The 14,190-nt window shown below is 59.5% G+C and overlaps 4 protein-coding genes across 10 annotated transcripts in view; all 4 read left to right on the forward strand.

Annotated features, from left to right (window-relative positions):
• The first annotated feature begins 616 nt into the window (after nt 1-616).
• Nucleotides 617-5,691, forward strand: MAZ (MYC associated zinc finger protein). 5 transcript variants are annotated; one of them, XM_080682499.1, is made up of 7 exons: nt 617-729; nt 1,329-1,415; nt 1,499-2,355; nt 2,770-2,833; nt 3,101-3,272; nt 4,074-4,298; nt 4,604-5,690. In XM_080682499.1, the coding sequence occupies exons 1-6, from the start codon at nt 694-696 to the stop codon at nt 4,274-4,276; spliced, it is 1,419 nt and encodes a 472-aa protein (XP_080538625.1). In that variant the 5' UTR covers nt 617-693; the 3' UTR covers nt 4,277-4,298; nt 4,604-5,690. The 5 variants fall into 5 exon arrangements, 4 of the variants coding, with proteins under 4 accessions (XP_080538625.1, XP_080538626.1, XP_080538627.1 ...); XM_080682500.1 differs by lacking the exon at nt 4,074-4,298 and having other exon boundaries at nt 4,604-5,691; XM_080682501.1 differs by lacking the exon at nt 617-729 and having other exon boundaries at nt 919-1,415.
• Nucleotides 5,692-6,571: 880 nt separating this feature from the next.
• On the forward strand, nt 6,572-10,260 carry PRRT2 (proline rich transmembrane protein 2). 2 transcript variants are annotated; one of them, XM_080681929.1, is made up of 4 exons: nt 6,572-6,753; nt 7,427-8,370; nt 8,718-8,850; nt 9,031-10,260. In XM_080681929.1, the coding sequence occupies exons 2-4, from the start codon at nt 7,492-7,494 to the stop codon at nt 9,039-9,041; spliced, it is 1,023 nt and encodes a 340-aa protein (XP_080538055.1). In that variant the 5' UTR covers nt 6,572-6,753; nt 7,427-7,491; the 3' UTR covers nt 9,042-10,260. The 2 variants fall into 2 exon arrangements, with proteins under 2 accessions (XP_080538055.1, XP_080538056.1); XM_080681930.1 differs by having other exon boundaries at nt 6,631-7,030.
• A 453-nt stretch (nt 10,261-10,713) lies between these two features.
• On the forward strand, nt 10,714-13,725 carry PAGR1 (PAXIP1 associated glutamate rich protein 1). The gene is made up of 3 exons (XM_080681931.1): nt 10,714-11,343; nt 11,550-11,632; nt 13,296-13,725. Exons 1-3 carry the CDS (start codon nt 10,862-10,864, stop codon nt 13,493-13,495), a joined length of 765 nt encoding a protein of 254 aa, XP_080538057.1. The 5' UTR covers nt 10,714-10,861; the 3' UTR covers nt 13,496-13,725.
• A 290-nt stretch (nt 13,726-14,015) lies between these two features.
• MVP (major vault protein) overlaps nt 14,016-14,190 on the forward strand; it is a 27,012-nt gene continuing 26,837 nt past the window's right edge. Inside the window, exon 1 of one of the 2 annotated variants that reach the window (XM_080681927.1) lies at nt 14,016-14,101. The gene's annotated coding sequence lies outside the window, so the exon portion shown is untranslated. The remainder of the gene's footprint in view (nt 14,102-14,190) is intronic. The other variant, XM_080681928.1, reaches the window with a different exon arrangement.

The raw sequence follows: 14,190 nt of genomic DNA on the forward strand, positions 1-14,190 counted from the left end.
AACTTTTTGGGGCGCCATCTTTGGGAAAACATGAAGCAGCACAGGTTTGTGAGTAAACTATTGGAGCAGGAAAGGACGGTGGCCCATTGGAAACAAAAAACTGAAGCCAAAGCCTGAGGACAACCGTTAGGCGGGCGCGCGCGCGCGCGCTTTGAGTTTAGCTCCGCCCTATCCGTGCCCCTGGCGCGCGCTCCCCTTTTCGCCTGCTCCTCGACAGCAGTTTTGTGCGCGTGCGCGCGAAATAACGGCCACAGCCAGTGGAGGGAGGAGGGGGGGTAAAATCTTTTAAGTGGGGGGAGAGAAGCCACCGTCTCCCGCGCGCCCACCACCTGCGCCATCAGCAGCCAATCAGCGGCCGTCTCAGGGGTCTCGCGCTGGGGACGACTCCGGCTGCTGGGCGGCTCCTCCAGTCCCTCCTCCCCGCCAGAGTCCCTCTCCTACCTCCCCCTCCCGCTGGCCTCGCGCGCGCTCGAGCTCGCGCCCGCACCAGCCTCTTGTGTGTCCTCGCGCCCCCCGCCCGCCCTCCCCGCGCGCAGTGTGCTCCGCTCCCCCCACCCTCCTCCTCCTTTCCCCCTCCCGCCAGCCCCGCGCACCACCTCCCTGGGTTCCCCCTCCCCCACAGCCGCCGCCTCCTCCTCCTCCCGCCCCAGGGTGAGCACGAGCCACCTCCCTCCCTCCCTCCCTCCCTCCGCCATGGATCCCGGCAACTGGAGCAGCTTCATCTTCCAGGTAACAACCCCCTCCCCCCGCCCCCACCCCCCCTTCCCACACCCCCTCCCGCCCGCCCTCCCTCCCGTCCCACCCCCCCTCCGCGCGCCCGGTGCGCGCGCAGCTGTCCCCCTCCCTCCCTCGCGCCCTCCCCCGCCCTCCCCGAGGCGCCGGCTGGGCGCGCGCGTGGCGGGGGCCGAGGCTACTCCTTCGCTCCCCCCACCCCGCCCCACCAGGCTCCAACCGCCGCCGCTGCCGCCTGGGCCCCCGCCCCCGGTCCCTGGCCCCGCGGGGCCTCTCGCCCCCACCATCACTGCTGCGCTCCGTGGCCCGCCAGGCGCCCTCCTTCCCTCCCTCCCGCCGGCCGGGGTGCGCGGGCGGCGGGGCGGCCCTCGGGCCATGCGTTCGGTGCGGCCCAGCCTGGCCGGCTGGGGGCGGCGCCCCGAGCCCAGGCCCCACGCGGCCCGCGCCCCCGGCCCCCGCTGAGCCCCAGGGACCCCGCTGTGGCCGAGGCCATGTTCCCCGTGTTCCCTTGCACGCTGCTGGCCCCCCCCTTCCCCGTGCTGGGCCTGGACTCCCGGGGGGTGGGCGGCCTCATGAACTCCTTCCCGCCACCTCAGGGTCACGCCCAGAACCCCCTGCAGGTCGGGGCTGAGCTCCAGTCCCGCTTCTTTGCCTCCCAGGGCTGCGCCCAGAGTCCATTCCAGGTGAGTAGGGGCCAGCAGTGCCGGGCCAGGCTGGGAGGGCGCCAACCCACGGCCGCGGCCTACATGGTGTCTTGTCTCCGCAGGCCGCGCCGGCGCCCCCACCCACGCCCCAGGCCCCGACGGCCGAGCCCCTCCAGGTGGATTTGCTCCCGGTTCTCGCCGCCGCCCAGGAGTCCGCCGCTGCCGCTGCTGCTGCCGCCGCTGCAGCCGCCGCCGCTGCCGTTGCTGCAGCGCCTCCAACCCCGGCCGCCGCTTCCACAGTGGACACAGCGGCTCTGAAGCAGCCGCCCGCACCCCCTCCGCCGGCCCCACCGGTGTCCGCGACCGCTGCCGAGGCTGCGCCCCCTGTTTCTGCCGCCACCATCGCCGCAGCCGCAGCCACCGCCGTCGTATCCCCAACCTCGACGGTCGCCGTGGCCTCGGTTGCATCTGCCTTGGAGAAGAAGACAAAGAGCAAGGGGCCCTACATCTGCGCCCTGTGCGCCAAGGAGTTCAAGAACGGCTACAACCTCCGGAGGCACGAGGCCATCCACACGGGAGCCAAGGCCGGCCGGGTCCCTTCGGGTGCTATGAAGATGCCCACTATGGTGCCCCTGAGCCTCCTGAGCGTGCCCCAACTGAGCGGAGCTGGCGGAGGAGGGGGAGAAGCGGGTGCAGGCGGTGGAGCGGCTGCAGTGGCAGCTGGTGGTGTAGTGACCACGACCGCCTCGGGAAAGCGCATCCGGAAGAACCACGCCTGTGAGATGTGCGGCAAGGCCTTCCGCGACGTCTACCATCTGAACCGACACAAGCTGTCGCACTCCGACGAGAAGCCCTACCAGTGCCCTGTGTGCCAACAGCGCTTCAAGCGCAAGGACCGCATGAGCTACCACGTGCGCTCACATGACGGCGCTGTGCACAAGCCCTACAACTGCTCCCACTGTGGCAAGAGCTTCTCCCGGTGTGCACGGGGCCCGGTGTGCACGGGGCCCAGGCCTTGGCCGCTCACTAGGCCGTGGGGAGGGAGGGACTGCGATGGAGGTGGCCTGGCCTTGGCTGGTGGGGAGGGAGGAGGTTTCTGAGGATGGGGACTGGGAGCCACTCCCAGGGAGGAGGGAGAAAAGCCTCTCTGGGTTTCCAGGGAGCAGGGGGTGGTACTTAGCAAAGGAGGTGGGTCTTAGGATTGTTGGAAAGCATGGCGTGGACAAGGCGGCCCTGCTCCAGGGGAGGGATTTCCTGCCTAACTAGGAGTCTGATGCCCTGGGGCTTGGGAGAAAATTCAGGGACCTTTAAAAGGTCTCTTGTACTAGGTTAGGCAGATTTTGGGGGCATTTCTACACTGCAGGGCCTAACCCCATCCCCAACGTATCCCCAGGCCGGATCACCTCAACAGTCACGTCAGACAAGTGCACTCAACAGAACGGCCCTTCAAATGTGAGGTAGGAGGCCCTCTTCCTGTCTTGGTTTTCATGATTTTGATCCTCATTGTAGTTGTCTGAGTTCAGCCTCTCAGACCCCCTTTTTCTCTCTTTTTGCTTTTTCACTCCATTTTCTCATCCCTTCTTCAAGGCCTCATCGTCTCACTCCCATTTCCTACAGATCAAAGATCCCCAAGGCTCTGATTCCTTTAACCTCTTGTTCCCCTCTCCCCACTCCCTGAAGCTTTAACTCTCCTGACACCCCCCACACCCCTCCCCCTTCCCCAGAAATGTGAGGCAGCTTTTGCTACGAAGGATCGACTGAGGGCGCACACAGTACGACATGAAGAGAAGGTGCCATGTCACGTATGTGGCAAGATGCTGAGCTCGGCTTATATTTCGGACCACATGAAGGTGCACAGCCAGGGCCCTCACCATGTCTGTGAGCTCTGCAACAAAGGTACATGCTGAGGGATGCTGGGAGGGCCAGGGACAACGGGTGGGGACAGAGCCAGAGGCCCTTTCACAGATGTGAGTTAAAGGTGCTGTAACTGAGAGCTCATGGCATGTAGAGCCCTCTAGGAAGCAAATGAAGCAACATTGGGAACACTGAACATCATTAAGTTCTAAGAGGTCATGGCTGGAAGAGATGATCTACTAGAAAGAGTCACCTGAGTGTGCATGGGGAGGATGGAAATGGGACATGGCTGTTTGGGGAAAGAATGGTCAAGAGCGCCAGTGCCCAAGGGTTGAGAGACAAGGTTTCAGCTGTGCAGCCACAGTTTCTCATCTTCGGCTCCTGCGACAAGTGGAGCACATTGCAGGAGTTTAACAAGCATGCACCCTGCCCCAGTAGCAGAGAAAGCTGCTTTTAAAAAGATTTGCTTATTCACTGAATAACTGGGCTGAGACTATATGGGGCATTGGAGGGAGGGGACACAGCCGTCTCTACTGAGGGTCAACCCTTCAAGTGGCTAGGAATCAGTGGCCTGTCACCCCAGGAGAGATCCCTCAGCCACAGAGAATGGGTTCTGGGTACCAATGCCAAGGAGCGGACACTACTCAACTAGGTCCGAAGCTCAGGGTGGGGCTGTGACCTACCCGCCCCAGCAGAGTAGTTGGCCCCAGGTTACCAAGGATGTGGGAGGAGGACAGGGCCATGTGAGGAGACTGTCCCCAGCCTAGGAGAATAACCCCGTCTCTGGGGTCTCCACCTGGCTGACCCCATCCCCCAATCCCAATCCACCCCCCCCACCCATAGGCTTCACCACGGCAGCATACCTGCGCATCCACGCGGTGAAGGACCATGGGCTCCAGGCCCCGCGGGCTGACCGCATCCTGTGCAAGCTGTGCAGCGTGCACTGCAAGACCCCTGCCCAGCTGGCCGGCCACATGCAGACCCATCTAGGGGGGGCCACCCCCCCTGTCCCGGGAGATGCCCCCCAGCCACAGCCCACCTGCTGAGGGGGACCCCCGCACCCACCAGGCAAGGCGTGGGACATGGCTTGGGGGAGATGGTGTGTGTGGGACAAGGGGGCTCAAGGGGCCCAATAGGGGATCTCAGGAAGGCCAGGGATGTCCATCTATCACTCAGGTTAGGGAGACTTCTGGGAACAGAGAGGGCCCTTCAGGAGAACTGGGTAAGGATGCAGGCCGAAGCCTCTGGGGACCAAATAGGAAGTGAGCAACGGCTGTGTCCCAGGGGAGGGAGTCTGGGAAAAGAGTCTGGGGCCAAGGGCTAGGCTCTTGCCATTCAGATGGCGCTGTGATCTGATGTTTTTCACCATTCAGGTACCGGTGAGGTCTGTCCAATGGCAGCGGCGGCGGCGGCAGCGGCGGCAGCGGCAGCAGCTGCATCAGTGGCAGCCCCTCCCACAGCTGTGGGCTCCCTCTCTGGGGCTGAGGGGGTGCCTGTGAGCTCTCAGCCACTTCCCTCCCAGCCTTGGTGAACTCCTAGTTGGTGAGGGGGAGAGGGGAGAATGGAGGAAAGTCCCTTGGTATCCTTTCCCCCTTCTCCCCATCAACTCACTGCTTACCCCACCACCCAAGGAGCCTCCTGAAGGAAAGGAGGAAGAAATGTTTTCTTAGGGGAATTCACTAGGTTTTAACCATTCATTTCTCCTGCTCCTCTTCTCCCTATCAGACCTGAACCCACACACACCTGTCCCCTTGGTTGTGTTCAAAGCCCCCTGGACAGTGGGCAGGGATGGCTGAGGACAGGAGTGGCCACTGCCTTCACCCCTCTCCTCTCTGTAACCCCCTGCCCTGCCCTTCCAGGGATTTGTGAGCCTCCTCCCTTGATGGTCCTTCTTGCTCTCCTTCCAGTCTCCCCCTACTGTCTGCTGCCCCTCCCTGGGGAGTTGGTGCTTTTTTTTTTTTTCCAGGGGGAGGGAGGAGAGAAAGGAGGGGAATCAAAGATTCTGTCCTAGAGAGGGGGAAAGGTGAGATTTGAGAAGGGGCAGAAGCAGGGAAGGCAAAGGTTTGTACCTTCATAAGGCAGGGTTGTTTAGGGTCAGGCCCTAAGCATATTCCTCCTCAAGAATCTGTCAGGGGAAAACAAGTCAAGGGGAGCAAAAGGAGCTACTTGGGCCAGAGGCAGGACAAGAAATGGAACTTTGGGAGGCCAGGGTAAATGGGGAGATCCAGGGACTAGAGGTGCTGCCTGGGGGTGGAGGAAGGCAGCTGCAGTGTCTCCCCCTTTCCTCTTCCACCCCAGCTCCAGCCCTGGCCTTTTTATCCCTCTCCCCCAAGATAGAAGCTGTGGCCCTGGCCATGTCATCGTGTTCCTGTGTCCCCTGCATGTTCCCTACCCTGCACCCCCTCCTCTTGGCGTGGATCCCATTACAATAAATTTTAAATAAAAAATTGGCTCTGGCTTGAATGAATTGCTCTCACCAAAGTCCCTGTTCCCACCCCCAAAGGGTTTCTTGGGCCTGCTATCGGTTGCAGCCTTGTTCTGCCTTCTGCAGCTCTGGCTCCTCCCTCCCAGAGGTGGGAGTGGGGGGTACCCAATCTGAACAGGCCCAGAATAGCCAGCTATTGCAGGTTTGAAGAGGCTTGGGTTAGAAACCCAAACAGTTGCTAGAATCCAGCCAAATACTAACACATCCTTAAGGCCCTGAGGTGATGGCCGATGATGTAGCTGCAGAAAGGTTGGGAAGTCTGAACCCTAGGGCTACGAGCAGTGGGGTTGAGAATAAAAACTGCACTTGTCCCTTTCATTCTTGCCATAGTCCACCCTGTCTTCACTGGGACTCTGCCCCAGCCCCTTCCTACTGTTCCAGACTGCCCCTGCGGCCTCTGCCCTGCCCCTTGTAATTCCCTCCCAGTCCTTGCTTTCCTTCCCAGGGACCCTTGAGCCTTCCAGTACCAATTTCTGAGGCTGCTTCTGAAGTAGAGGGACTCTGCAGACTCACTTCTCTTGAAACCCCACCCTGCAGCCTCCCCAAGTTTTGCCTTATCTCCCTTCCCCTCTTTCTCGGAGGGGTGCGTCCACCCAGTATTGCCTCTCACCCTGGACCTGCCTCTTCGCAGATCCCTCTCCGTTTCACCCAACCCCCTGCCTCTGCCAGGAACCCCGGTGACCGTTGGCGGGAGGGGCCCGGGACTTGGGAAGGGGATACCCCCAGGAGGTGCGCGTGGGAAGGAGCTGGGAGCTGGCGCGAGTGGTCCCCCAGCCGGTTGCCTGGGTAACACGGGCCTGGCACGCGTGGCTCCCTTGGGCGGGCCTGGAGGGGCGGGGGCAGCGCGTGCGGCAGCAGAGCTGAGCGCAGGGGAGGGGACGAGAGAGGGGAAGAGCAGAGCGACCTGAGAGGAGGGGATGAGCAGAGCGGAGGGGAGACCCGCCGCCTCCCTCCCTTGCTCGCTCGCTGACTCGCTCCCTCCCGGGCTGCGGCTGCTGCAACGGCAGCAGCGGGAGCAGTCTGGAGGCCGGCCTTGAGGTGAGACGGATGGACTGAGGCTGCGGGTAGGAGTGGACAGACTGCAGAGGCCGGGGAGGGCTGCACTGCACAGGAATACGGCGCATGGCCTCTTGGCTAGTGGTGCTGGGCGCGCCAAGCCAATGGAAGGAGGCGCCGGGGGCACTCCGGGGACAAGGGAATCCCTGGGAGAGGGGCTGAGAAGGGGCTCAGAGGAGATGCCCAGGACCCTCTGGGAGGAGCAGGGGCATCTGCGCCCCAAACACGCAACAAGAAAACCGCACCCACTGGCGCCCAGGTAGGGGAGGATGCGGGAGTGGAATGTGAGTATGGGCCCTCTGCCTAGTCTGCCTGTCGGAGTATATGGGTGCCTGCACAGCTTGATTTTGAGGTGCTGGGACATCCGCTAGGATCTGGGAGGCTGGATCTTGTTGGGGGTACCCAGGAAAAGACCATGGGGAGGGTCCTGCTTACAAAGGGTTAATCTTCTCAGGGCTCTCCAAGCCGAAGAATTTGAGCAGAGCACTCCTCCCCAGAGATGTCCCACCCCAAGGCAAAGGAAACCCCAACTTTTCTTCCTCTCCCCAGAGGCAGCCCAAGGCTGGCGCCGAAACAGGAGCATAACCCTCTTAGGCTGCAGTGCTGAGAGCTGTCTCTTTCCTTCTCACACCAAGCTTATCTCCTCCTCTTCCAGGATTTGCTGCTGTCTCTGTTGCTCCATCCTCCCCACAGAGGCCCTCTCCCCTCTCCCATCACAAGATGGCAGCCAGCAGCTCTGAAGTCTCTGAGATAAAGGGGATAGAGGAGGGTCCCCAAACCCAGGGTGAAGGGCCTGGCCATTCTGAGGCTGGAACTGGCCCTCTCCAGGTCCCAGCTGAGGTCCCAGATGAGCCAGAGGCCCTGCAGCCAGGTCCAGACATCACTCTGGACCCTGTGGACTCAGAGCCCAAGGCTGGGCTAGCTCCAGAAATCACAGAGACCCCAACAGGGGCCCCAGAAACAGCCCAGGCCAAAGATCTTAGCTCAAGCCCAGGAGGGGAACCAAAGGCCAACTCCAGGCCCAAAGAAGCATGCCAAGAGCCAGCATCCAAGCCAGAAATGAGCAAAGAGGCCACTGCCGACCAGGGGTCGGACCTGGAATCTGCGGGCCTGTGTGAGCCAGCCTCAGAGCCCACACCCCAGCTGGACCTCCAGTCAGTTTCCCAGCCCACTCCCAAGCCAGCCCTTCAGACAGAGCCCCCTATCCAGGAGGACCCCACCCCTGAGGTCTTGACTGAGAGTGTGGGGGAAAAGCAGGAGAATGGGGCAGTAGTTCCCCTGCAGGCTGGCGATGGGGAAGAGGGTCCAGCTCCCCAGACTCACTCATCACCCTCAACAAAACCGCCCCCTGCCAATGGGGCTCCTCCCCGCGTGCTGCAGCAGCTTGTTGAGGAGGACCGAGTAGGAAGGGCTCACAGTGGGCATCCAGGATCTCCCCGAGGTAGCCTGAGCCGCCACCCCAGCTCCCAGCTAGCAGGATCTGGGGTAGAGGGGGGTGAAGGCACCCAGAAACCTCGCGACTACATCATCCTCGCCATCCTGTCCTGCTTCTGCCCCATGTGGCCTGTCAACATCGTGGCCTTCGCTTATGCTGTTATGGTGAGCCCCTCGAGACCCTGGCCCAAGCCTGCTGTGGCTCCCCACTACCTGCACTGGAACAAAGCCCCAGGAATAGCCTGGCTTTCCCTCTGCATGGATCTCGCTTCCAAATAACAGGGCTTCACCCTCTGAGCCACTATTGCCCCACTCCTTCAGGTGGGAGGGATGGCCAGACATGTTTCACACAACCTTGCTGACCTATGCCCTCCTCCCTCTGTCTCTCCAACTCTCCTTCCTCCCTAACCACGGGCTGGCCTATCTCCTCTGGATGACTCTTTCACCTGATCTGTGCTGAGCTGGCTTCTCCTGACCTGGCCATGATGCCCCACTCCTCACCCTAATCTCAGTCCCGGAACAGTCTGCAGCAGGGGGATGTGGATGGGGCCCAGCGTCTGGGTCGAGTGGCGAAGCTCTTAAGCATCGTGGCACTGGTAGGGGGGGTCCTCATCATCATCGCCTCCTGTGTCATCAACTTGGGCGGTGAGTGGGGGTCTGGGACAGGCTGGGAGGAATGGAAGGGCTGGCAAGGGCAGCTTTACTAACCCCTGACCCTGCTCTCTCCTGTCTGTCTCCCCTACTTGTCCTTTGTCTCTCCTTGTCTCCCCCACCCCACCCCCACCTACTGTCTCTTTCTCGGTCCCTCCCTCTCCTCTTCCACAGTGTATAAGTGAGGGGCTCTGCCCTGCATTCCAAGACTTTTCTTCCTGTTGGGAGCTGTCTTGGGCCCACCCTCCCCTGCTCCCCTGCCGGGAGCCCAATCGATGGCCCAGGCCCGCACCCATAGGGACCAAGGGAGCCTGAGCAGCCTTGTTTACAGCTTCTTTCCTGTTCCTGCATCTTGCCAGGCTCCTCTGCCAACCGTAGGCCTCCCTTCTCCCTGCACTGTTTCCAGTCTTCCTGCACTTCTGCCTGCAGCCAGTCTGGCCTCTTGGCCTCTCGATCCCTGCACTTCTGGAAACCTCCCTGAACATCTCCCAAACTCTCTTTGCTCTCAGCCTCCCTGCATTTCTCCCGTCTTGCACTTCTTCAAACCTCCCAAATTACCTGCACTTCAAACCTGGTCTCCACCCCCACTCACCCCCAACTTTCATTGTCTTGCCATCTTCCCCCATTCCTTTATTCCTTATCCCCTTCTTCATCTCTCCCTCCCTCTCCACACCCTCCTCCCTGTTCCTCTTCCTGCCTCATCTCCCCTCAGCATCCTTTCCTCCCCTAAGGATCCTCTCCTCTGATTTTTCTGCTGTCACTGATTATTCTGCAAAAACTCCAGCACTTAGATCAGGCTGGGAAAGGGCAGTAATGTCGGGAGAGGACCCTCTAGCCCAGGGCTGTTCTCTGTTGGGACGACCCAGGTCCGGATGCCTCCAGGGCGCCACGGGGCGGGGGTCGCAGAGCTGGCCGGCCAGGGCTCCTTTGGGGACTTGTGCAGGAGTGGTGAGCGCAGTTCCCAACACCTGGGAGAAGGGAGGGGTGCAGCTATTGCCCCGCCCCGGTCGGCCCTAATTTATTGACTTGCCCCACCTGGGCTTTTTAACCCAGTCGGCAAGTTTCTTAAAGGCAAGGACTGGGGTGACTCACGTGCTTTGTAACGAAAGAACCCCCAAAATAGGACCAAAGCTACCAGCCTCAAGGAGCGAGGGAGGGACGGGGCGCTATATAATTATTTTCTAAGAGGAGGGAAGTGTGTTGCACGCGATATTCCGCTAGGGAGGCAGAGACCGAGCTACAATGCGGTTTGGAGTTAGAGGGTTTTTTGTTTTATGGGGAAAAAAAACACCAAAAAACTAAAAGTCTACAAAAAAAGGATACATTAAACTAATTCTCCCTTTTTGTATGCCGGATGCTGCATGAGTCTGAAACACCAATAAATGGAGACTGCATGAAACTCGCTTCCAGCCTCAGTTGGTCCTCACGTTGGTCCGCCACCGGGTGCGCAAGTACTGCCTCTTTGGGGGCGAACCTACTGGGTAGTGCGCACCCGCACCGCGCCGACGGCCATCTTTCCTGCGGGCGAAGCCTGTCGAGCCCAAGCGCCCGCCTGCGCATGTGCGAGCTTCCCTGCTTCCCCTTCCCGAGTAGCTTCACTAGCGTGGAGCCCGCCGCGCCATCTCTGCGCCTGCGTACTGCGACCCTGCGCAGCCCGTGGCGGGGCTGAGCTCCAGGTGCGTACGGCGGCGGAGGTGGCGGCTCCGCGAGCGGCGGAGTGGGGCGGTGTGCAGGCGAGCAGATCGGTCCGGCGGGGCAGTGGGTTCTGCCGTAGCCTGGGAACACGGAGCACCGGATCCCAACCCGTGGGCGGGGCCCTTGGAGGAAGCTGAGCGCCCCCTCCCGGGGACGGGCGGTCTGGTCGCAGGGATCGCTGTTGGAGCCTGATTGGTTGGAGAGACATCCTTAGGGACACCCCGGGAGAGCCCAGTTCCCGGGGGACCGGGGCCCCCAGCTTAGGACTCCTGCCTCACCTATCATCCCAGGGTTCCTTCCTTAGTGGCTTATGTCCCTTGTTCGGGGTCATGGAGACATTGTGGCCACCACAGCGGCGCCTCTGTCTGAAGAAGGGGAAGTGACCTCCAGCCTTCAGGCTCTGGCCGTGGGAGATACCGCAGGCCCTTCGGCTTCGGCCAATAGAGGCGAGGAAGAGGGGGAAGGAGGCCGGGAGGAGGCCGAGCGTGAGGGGTCTGGGGTCGAGGAGGTGCAGGGAGAAGCCCCCAGCGCTGAGGGGGAAGAGCGTGCCAAGGCAGACTCCGAGGACTGGTGCGTGCCCTGCAGCGATGAGGAGGTGGAGCTGCCCGCGGATGGGCAGTCCTGGATGCCGCCCCCCTCCGAAATCCAGCGGCTCTATGAACTGCTGGCTGCCCAAGGTACCCTGGAGCTTCAGGCTGAGATCCTGCCCCGCCGGCCACCCACTCCTGAGGCTCAGAGTGAAGAGGAGAGATCCGATGAGGAGCCCGAGGCCAAAGAGGAGAAAGAGGAAAAGTGAGGGCACACCCTTATGCCTTGTCCTTGGGTTGGTCCCCTGAAGCCAGGAGGAAATGGCGAGGGGGAGGTGGGATTCGGGAGCATGGAAAACGGAGGGAGGGAAGAGAGCAGGAGAGAAAGAGCTGGCAGGCTGGGCGAAGCACATGTATGGGTGTGTTTGGGGAGACCACCCTCACCCTTCACTCTTTGTCCACCTGCCTCAGACCGCACATGCCCACAGAATTTGACTTTGATGATGAGCCAATGACACCAAAGGACTCCCTGATTGACCGGAGACGCACTCCAGGTACTGACTGACAAGAGGGAGGGGCGAGTTGGGGGGAGGTGAAGGGCTTCTGCTCCCACTTACCCAAAAGTGACTCTCAAAGAGGCCGTTGTTTGGTGCCTTGGTTTTTCTGCAACTTGCTGCTGCAGGGGAGCGCATTCACACAGGGTGCCATCCTTTCAGCTTAAATCAATAACCTATATTCCTTTAAGAGAATTCCACAGGTAATTCTATCATGGCTCTCATTTCCTTTCTCTCCATTCTCCCCGGAAGTCCAGGTCTTCCTGGTCATTCATTATTATCTAGGTTCACACCCCTATACTCCTGTGTACGTCGCCTAACCCCGTGGTCGGCAAACTGTGGCTCGCGAGCCACATGCGGCTCTTTGGCTCCTTGAGTGTGGCTCTTCCACAAAATACCACGGCCTGGGCGAGTCTATTTTGAAGAAGTGGCGTTAGAAGAAGTTTAAGTTTAAAAAATTTGGCTCTCGAAAGAAATTTCAATCTTACTGTTGATATTTGGCTCTGTTGACTGATGAGTTTGCCGACCACTATCCTAACCTGACCCAATTTTCACCCTGTATGCCTTCCTAGAATTTACCCTTAGAGCCATTCTTGATTTCTCTTTCTCTTACTGCAACATTCAAGCCAGCAGCAGCAAGTCCAGTAGCTCTGCCTCCACATTTCCAAGTTCATCTGCAACTTTCAACACCATCTGCTCATCCAAGCCACCATCTCTTGTCTGGATAGTTGCAATAGCACCGTACTGATCTCTCTGCCTCCAATCTCAGTGACTAGAATGATCCTTTTAGATTCTAAAATTTAGAACATAAATCTGTCACTTCTCTGTCTAAAATTCTCCAAAGGTTTCCATTGCTGGGAAAAGAGGGGAGAGTGTGTTGAGAGAGAATCCAACCCCCACCTAGGCTTCCAAAGGCATTTCCATTTAAAATAAGATCCAAAATGCCCTAGCTCAGTGGTCAGCAAACTGCGGCTCTTGAGCCACATGCGGCTCGTGAGCCACGGTTTCCCACTCTGTTGACTAATGAGTTTGCCGACCACTGGGATAGGGGCTTAATCACAAGGAACAACAATAGCCTGTAATTATTGGAATCGAGTGTCTAGGTCAGTTGTTGGCAAACTCATTAGTCAACAGAGCGGCAAACCGAGGGAGAGCTGCAGTTTGCTGACTACTGCCCTAGCTGGTTTGGCTCGGTGGATAGAACATCGGCCTGCGAACTGAAAGGTCCCAGGTTCGATTCCGGTCAAGGGCACATGCCCGGGCTGTGGGCTCGATCCCCAGGCTGTGGGCTCTATCCCCGGGCTGTGGGCTCGATCCCCAGTGGAGGACTTGCAGGAGACAGCTGATCCATGATTCTCTCTCATTGTGGATGTTTCTATCTCTCTCTCCCTCTTCCTTCCTCTCTGAAATCAATAAAAATATAAAAAATAAAATAAGATCCAAACCCCTTATCAGGGCCTCCACCTCATTTCTTTGGTCTCATCTTTCATGTTTCCCCAGCTCTCTACACTCTTTGAACAGACCTCCCTGTTTCTACCCTGGGGCCTTTGCACTGCTCTCCACTGCCGAGGTCTTCCCTGGTAATTCCCCAAGTGATTAGTAGCATCCAGGCAGGTGCACGCAGCCTCACCCCCTTCCACATTTCTCACCTTCCCTTCTCCAGGAAGCTCAGCCCGGAGCCAGAAACGGGAAGCCCGCCTGGACAAAGTCCTCTCAGACATGAAGCGACACAAGAAGCTGGAGGAGCAGATCCTTCGTACTGGCAGGGACCTGTTTAGCCTGGACTCAGGGGACCCTAGCCCCACCAGCCCCCCACTGCGGTCCTCAGGGAGTAGTCTCTTCCCCCGGCAGCGGAAATACTGACTGGTGCTGCCTGAGGCTGCAGTGTGTACCTGCTGGGGCCTCGGCCTTCCTGCCCTAACCCTGGGTGTGCTGGGAAACTTGGAGAGAGGAGGGAAACTCCAAAGCCCCAACACAGCACCCTGCCAGCGAGAGGGCACGTGTGTGTTTATGTTTTCTCTTGAACATCTGTTTGAAGACCTGGCCTGAAATTTCTGAATCTAAAATAAAAAATACAAAGTTATCTTCTCTTAGGACAGGGGCTGCAGCTGGAGCCCTAACAGTTGTGGAAGGCATAATTGTCTTCACCCAGATTGGGAAGTTAGAGGTGAACTCCATCCACACCTGTCGTCAGTCCTCTGACCTTTCCCAGTCTCTCTCCAGTGAGGCCAGCTGGTTCTGCGGCTGAGGAAATTCCTGAATGTTAAATGAGCTACAGTGCCTGCAGCTGCAGTGAAAGCGGCCCAGAGGAGGAAAGGAGCAGCAGCTGCAAGGGCCCTTTAAATGCCTAAGCCCCACCCCGGAGCCTGCCCTGCCTTGTGTTGCCCTACCGGGAAGTGATCCCTGGGGCTGGGTTCCTGAGTTTCCCCTAGTCTTGAGGAGTCATTGCAGTCAGCCACACTTCTGGATGTGAGTACTGAGTACTGGTCCCAAAACCCCGAGTCAGTGGTAGGACCTGTGTCCCTCAGGGCTCTTTCCAGCCCTGTCCTGTCTTTTAG

This window comes from Plecotus auritus, assembly GCF_963455305.1.
Source record: "Plecotus auritus genome assembly, chromosome: 7".
Classification (NCBI taxonomy): Eukaryota; Metazoa; Chordata; class Mammalia; order Chiroptera; family Vespertilionidae; genus Plecotus; species Plecotus auritus.

What these genes read in the sequence shown, in the direction of transcription:
- PAGR1 (XM_080681931.1), top strand. Translation starts at nt 10,862, where the DNA reads ATGTCCCTTGTTCGGGGTCATGGAGACATTGTGGCCACCACAGCGGCG. An exon ending in AAAGAGGAGAAAGAGGAAAA is followed by an intron (nt 11,344 to 11,549) that starts GTGAGGGCACAC and finishes CACCTGCCTCAG; the next exon opens with ACCGCACATGCCCACAGAAT. An exon ending in TGACCGGAGACGCACTCCAG is followed by an intron (nt 11,633 to 13,295) that starts GTACTGACTGAC and finishes TCCCTTCTCCAG; the next exon opens with GAAGCTCAGCCCGGAGCCAG.
- MAZ (XM_080682501.1), top strand. Translation starts at nt 1,224, where the DNA reads ATGTTCCCCGTGTTCCCTTGCACGCTGCTGGCCCCCCCCTTCCCCGTG. An exon ending in AACGGCCCTTCAAATGTGAG is followed by an intron (nt 2,834 to 3,100) that starts GTAGGAGGCCCT and finishes CCCCTTCCCCAG; the next exon opens with AAATGTGAGGCAGCTTTTGC. An exon ending in CTGTGAGCTCTGCAACAAAG is followed by an intron (nt 3,273 to 4,073) that starts GTACATGCTGAG and finishes CCCCACCCATAG; the next exon opens with GCTTCACCACGGCAGCATAC.
- PRRT2 (XM_080681929.1), top strand. Translation starts at nt 7,492, where the DNA reads ATGGCAGCCAGCAGCTCTGAAGTCTCTGAGATAAAGGGGATAGAGGAG. An exon ending in CCTTCGCTTATGCTGTTATG is followed by an intron (nt 8,371 to 8,717) that starts GTGAGCCCCTCG and finishes CCCTAATCTCAG; the next exon opens with TCCCGGAACAGTCTGCAGCA.